Source organism: Delphinapterus leucas, chromosome 5 (assembly GCF_059928025.1).
Source record: "Delphinapterus leucas isolate spDelLeu-1000000601 "Yukka" chromosome 5, BTC_Dleu_Yukka2, whole genome shotgun sequence".
In the NCBI taxonomy this organism is placed as follows: domain Eukaryota; kingdom Metazoa; phylum Chordata; class Mammalia; order Artiodactyla; family Monodontidae; genus Delphinapterus; species Delphinapterus leucas.
In genome coordinates this window covers 108,023,216-108,029,215 of record NC_143133.1, presented here as the reverse complement: position 1 = coordinate 108,029,215, position 6,000 = coordinate 108,023,216, and the positions used below count along the sequence as shown (strand labels likewise).

At 49.1% G+C, this 6,000-nt stretch overlaps 1 protein-coding gene across 6 annotated transcripts in view; it reads left to right on the top strand.

Annotated features, from left to right (window-relative positions):
- The first annotated feature begins 265 nt into the window (after positions 1–265).
- DCLK2 (doublecortin like kinase 2) overlaps positions 266–6,000 on the top strand; it is a 157,619-nt gene continuing 151,884 nt past the window's right edge. For all 6 annotated transcript variants that reach the window (XM_022599727.3, XM_022599726.3, XM_022599725.3 and 3 more), the window contains exon 1: positions 266–1,488. In XM_022599727.3, coding sequence (XP_022455435.1) covers positions 1,068–1,488 — 421 coding nt within the window. In that variant the 5' untranslated portion in view covers positions 266–1,067. The remainder of the gene's footprint in view (positions 1,489–6,000) is intronic.

Here is a 6,000-nt window from a genome sequence, read left to right as displayed (position 1 = left end):
CAGGTTCCTGCCCTAGTTTAGCCTCGGCTCCTCATTTGGAGGCTGGCTAAGGGATGTGATCCCTGCCCTTGAATCTCCTTCCTTTGTAGTTTTTTTGACCTGCGCGGTTTCGTTTCCCAGGCGGAGGAGCGCGCGCCGCGGCTGCGCCCATCAGCGCGCGGAGCGGGGTTGGGGCTGTCAGGCGGGCGGGGCCGCCTAGTACCCTGGAGGGGCCGATCTTCTCGCGCTGCAGAGCCTCCTCTCCCACCTCTCTCCTTCCGGGGTTTGGCATCCCTCGGGGAGCAAGAAGCCCCCTCCAGCCCTGACAGCGGGCTGGGCAGGCGGTGCGGTCGGGCCCGGGGGCGGATGCTCGCGGGTGGGCCGGGCCGGCCGGCTGCGGGGGAGGCGGGCTGCGTTATTTCCCGCTAGGGCCAGACTCCGGGAGGGACTGGCCTGCACCGTGCTCTTGGCCCCAGCCAGCGCGCGCCGCCCCTCGGGCAGGGCCTGGAGGCGAGCGAGGCGGCGGCGCGGCATTCCGGGCCTCGGGCCGGGCTCGTGAGCGGGCCGGGGCCGGAGCCGGGCCGACGCCCCAGCGGCGCCTCTCCCACGCTCGCGGCCCCTCCCCCTCCCTTCCTTCCTTCCCCTCGGATCTCCCGGGAGCGGCGGGCGGACGCGAGCCGCGGCGGGCGCCCGAGCTTTGTGCGCGCCCGCGGGCCCGGGGCGAGCTTCGGGCGGCCCAACTTGGCGGCGGCCGGCGGGCTCCCGGGAGGGAGTTGTGAGGCGTGGCCGGGTGGAGGAGGCGCCTGGGGGGGCGTGGGGCTCCCCGGCGAGCGGGAGGGACAGAGCGAGGCGCGCCGGACAATGAGCTGGGCAGCTCGGCGCTGCGGCCACTTTTAGGGGAGCGCGGGCCGGCCGGCGCCTCCGCGGCTCCACCTGCGAGGAGAGGGCGGGATGCCAGAGCTGGGTGACCCGGCGCTCTGAGGCTGCTCGCAGTTAGACGTCCCTGAGCCGGTGCTCGCCTTGACCCTGGGCTACCTGCAGGCTTTGGCTGGGACGTGTTTCGTGGGGGCGCCCCTGGAGCAGCCGTGATGGCCAGCACCAGGAGTATCGAGCTGGAACACTTTGAGGAACGGGACAAAAGGCCGCGGCCGGGGTCGCGGAGAGGGGCGCCCAGCTCCTCCGGGGGCAGCAGCAGCTCCGGCCCCAAGGGGAACGGGCTCATCCCCAGCCCGGCGCACAGTGCCCACTGCAGCTTCTACCGTACGCGGACCCTGCAGGCCCTGAGTTCGGAGAAGAAGGCCAAGAAGGCGCGCTTCTACCGGAATGGGGACCGCTACTTCAAGGGCCTGGTGTTTGCCATCTCCGGCGACCGCTTCCGGTCCTTCGATGCGCTGCTTATGGAGCTCACCCGCTCCCTGTCGGACAACGTGAACCTGCCCCAGGGTGTCCGCACCATCTACACCATCGATGGCAGCCGGAAGGTCACCAGCCTGGACGAGCTGCTGGAAGGTAGGAGGGAAGGCCCGGCGCGGCAGGTGCGGCCCCGCGTGCCGACAGGTGCACGCGCACTCCCGGCGCTGGGGGAGCCTGCGGGGGATTTTCTAGGCGGCCGCAGGAGTTGTGCGGCTCTGTCTTCTTTTCCGCAGGCTCTATGGGTGGGGCGCGCTTCCACATATACTCTGACTGTCCTTCCCAAAAGATTTGCCTTAGAAAAGAAAGAAAGAAATCCTAACGGGATTTGGTGACATCTCTTAAGATTGGCGGACTTGCTTTTGTTTTTTGCTTTTTTGAAGTGCAAAGTCTCACGTGAGGATCTGGGTAACCCTTTAGCTCATAAGCTGTCTGTTCAGCCCTCTGTGTGGAGCTCAGTGCCGGCACCTGTGTTTCAGTGTTCAGGACCCTGTTGCACCTGCTTTACTCAGAAGTCGTGGTTGTGAAACACTCTAGGTTGGCTTTCCTGGTTTGCCTTGCAGCAGAAGTTCCATCAGGTCAGGAGGGGCGATCCAAGACAGTGGTTCTCAACCTTGGTTGCATCTTGGATCACTGGGGACTTTAAGAAATATGGGTGTCTGGGTCCCATCCCCGGATACTTGGATGTAATTGGTTTGGCGTGTGGTCGGGGCATCTGGAGTTTTCAAAGCTCCTCAGGAGATTTGAATGTGCTGCAGAGATTGAGAACCGTTGTGCTAAAGGGTTTTCCACGTTTGGTTGATAATGAGGTGAATCAAGGTCAATCTCTCCTGCATCCTCCCCTACTGAAAGTAGCTAGTTAGGGTGACAAAGGCCATTGGAATCAGCAGTTGGGGCCCCTTATAAATTAGGCCTAGGGTGTCAACCATGCTTGACTCGAAGGGACTGCTTGGCTGTATGTTGTGTCATCCTTGAATTCCTGCAGTATTTACTCTTCTTTCACTTCAGGGAGAGAAAGCATTACTAGTAGTTAAGAACCTATATCCAGAACTAAACACCACCCATAAAGATCAGACAGAACCCAAGTATGTGCTGACTGTGTGTTTATATACAGTCTGCTCTCCTGCATCTTTCTTAATGCAAATGGCACATATTGCTATGGTAGCCATAGCAATGTTGGCTTGGCAGGGGAAGGAAACTGAACTTGAAGCCAACTATTTTTCTTATATTAGCACATCATGTTCTTATGTTCTGAAGACACTGTCCATTTTACACATGGGGAAACTTAAGCAACATGCCTTGTCATACAGGACTTGCAGTATATGGCCTTTCATCTACAATTCACTTTTAATAAATTGATGTAGCTACACTGCGGAGTCGTGAAAGTGGTTGAGATTCTATTTAGTCACTGTTACCAAAAGTCTTCCCTGCCCTGGCTAGATGAGGACCCAGCCAAAACTAAGTTGTCTTTTGAGAGAGAGAGAGAGAGAGAGAGAGAGAGAGAGAGAGAGAGAGACTTCACAAATTCTCCTGCTCACTTGAGTGTTTTGGTTTTAAAGGCTTCCGGAGGAGGTTTTGCTTTATCCTGTTACATACTTAAAAGCTACATTTGCTTAGATATTTCAAAACTGAGTAATGAATTTTCTGATTGACCCAAAGGTAGATTACTAGCTCTGTGGAAGGATCAAGGCAATGCCTTTTTTACTTAAACACTCATTACTCACATGCCCTTGGGATACTGTGCCTGGTGTGGTCTGAGGAGGGACAGTAGTTTTAATATCCTTCTCAGAAGTAATTTTAACAGTGTGTTTGCTACATGAAATGAATGTACTCCAGAGGTGAACATGATCCTAGGGAAGATGGTCAAGGTGTCCATTATGCATATTAAGTGAGAGCACATATTGTACATTGAGTTTGTTATTGCCCAAGTGGTGCATGGTCCACTGAGTCTAATTCTCAAACTGTAGGTTCAACTATAAATTGAAGGTTGATAAATATCCTTTGAATCATTCATTCACTGATTTGTGGAGGAGGGGGAACCATAAGCATATGTAGAGTCCAAATTACACCACAATATGAAAAATAATGATAGAACACAAATATTTGCACCATGGAAATGTTTCCCTAGTATGGCCAATTGCCCACTTGTTTCAAATACAATAAAATTACATTTTATTAAATATACTACAAATACTGCAAAAGAAGAAAATTTGAGCACTTCTTTTGTCATAGTGGCATTCTGTCTGACAATAGATCTTTGTCTAAGTCTTGAATTTCCCACAAAGTGAGTGGAATACCCTGTTTCTAGGCGGTTTTTAAGAAAAGAACCATCAGTGTTTACTATCAACTCTTCAAGAATTTAAATAGTTTCAACTTTTAGTTAAAATTGTGTACTCGAATGTTCAGATTTATCATGCAGAAGAACTAACCAGCTACCTGTGAAGTTATTCTTTGCATCAGTCAAAATAGGTCTGTGGTATTTCCCATGTTGTCAAAATTGACTGTTTCATCTTAGTTCATCATTTTTAATAAAGATTCTCTGATAGTATTTTTTTATACCATTATGTTCAGCTGATCTCTCATTTGCCTCTTCCATTCCATGCAACTTGTAGTTTAGGAGAAATTATTTTTCCCAAAACGTTGTTTTCCTAAAATGTTTTCAGTGGAGAATAGAAAGCGATGACTCAAGATAGCTAGGCATGAACACTCACTCAGAGCCTCAGTCCCTTTGAACTCAGATGACAAAAGAAATTTGCATGGCCCAGATTTTTTTCTTCTGCCCTTGAGAGTCTCTGGAGACCAAAGACTGTTCAGGTGTAGGCTGGTACTCCTGCGCTACACTAAACCAGCAGGCATTTTGAGCCCTATTGTTTTAGCTCCCCTTGCTGCATTAATTTCAATGAGTTGGTGCTGTGCGTCCCTGTAATCCTGTTTAGTCTTTACAACTGGATGGGGACCTCCTCTCAAAGGAGGACTGTGAGTCATAACAGTCAGTACTGGGAAAATCAGGTTGAGCTGTCTGAAGCCATGAGCCAGCCAACCGTGTCACATCTCTGATAGACAGCTGAAGATGTCTGGATGGCACCTTCCTAAGTTCTCAGTCAGAACTCTCGGTCTTAGTTTTTTTTTTTTTCCGTGAGTGTTCTCTTCTTCAGAACATTTAAGCTATAATTATTTTGATGTCCCAAAGAGAGATGCCCAAGGACGGTAGAAACAATGTGTGACCAAGTTGGGGTACCTAGGTTCTGTGGATTTGAGAAAAATTCGCCTCTGTTCTCAGCCTTAGTGACCTTTTCTGTTGAAAGAGAGGTTGGCAGATCACCTAAGTTAGATCCTTTCTGGTCTAAAAGTATATACCCTTCCCCTGCCTAAGTGGTTATTCATTGAGTGTCTGATGGCCTGGGCTGCCTTTCCCTACCCAGAACCTCTCTTCCGGAAAATCGACAAAGCTGCAAATGTCCTACACAGCAGGGAGTGGGTATATGCCTCTGATGAAGTGTTTGACAGGAGCCAAAAAATTAAGAGCTACCCGTCTCTGCCTCTTTCATTCCAAAGTAATATGTCAGTTTATGTTGTTTATACCTTTTACTTCTCAGTCACCAATAAATAAACTGATTGGATTTTTTGGCATGTGAGAGAATTTTGATTATTTTGACAGGTGACACTTCCATTCTTCCATTAAGTTAACTTGAAAACTTCCATTAAGTTAACTTGAAAATTAGCTTGAATTAACTTGAATTTAAGAAAAATAAAGTTCTAAGAAAATCAAGCATTTGAAGTTTTTGAGATTCTCCTACTAAGCCTAGTTTATTGAATCTCTTTGGTTATTCAGTCTCTTTGAAAGTGTTAAACCAAAATATGGTGACAGTTATATTTAAGTAAAAATGAGTTTACATTTAAGTAAAAATTAAGTTAACATTTAAGTAAAAATGCATAAGAACTCAGATTATAGTTTTTATCCCCTTGAATGATAGATTTTTAGAGTAATAATAGAAACTGAGCTCTTGGAACTTGTTACAGTGAGGAAGGCAACATAAACCCGTGAGATGTAAGGTATTTGCACATGGTAGTCATAAAGCAGTACACATTTATATAAGGCAAGCATGATGATTGGACACAGCAGTTTAACATTGAATCATCAGCCTGCAAAACCTTCTCTACCTGGCAGACTCCTAGATCCTCCTAGATCCAAGACCCTCTTCAAATATCATCTTTCTATGAAATCTCTTCCCAGACCTCAGGGGCATTGGTCTCAAACTGTTGTCGATTGAGAGCATAGTTGTCGTTTCAGGTGCTGGGGGTACAGTTCTAGAATGCTCACATTCTAGAGGGAGAGAGAGAGTGAACGCACACACACACACACACACACACACACACACACACACACACACACACACACACACACACACACACACACACACACACACACACACGGTGGTTCCAGCTGCAGGGCTGTAAGTGAAGTGGTAATGAGGTGGGGCAGGAGGACCACACTGGCCAGGACAATGGAAAAGGATTGCCAGAGGAACAGATGTTGGAACCAAGGCCTGAGGTCAAGCTTAGAACTCTGCCATTTGCTTAATCACAGCATTTTTCCTTTCCTCTATTGTA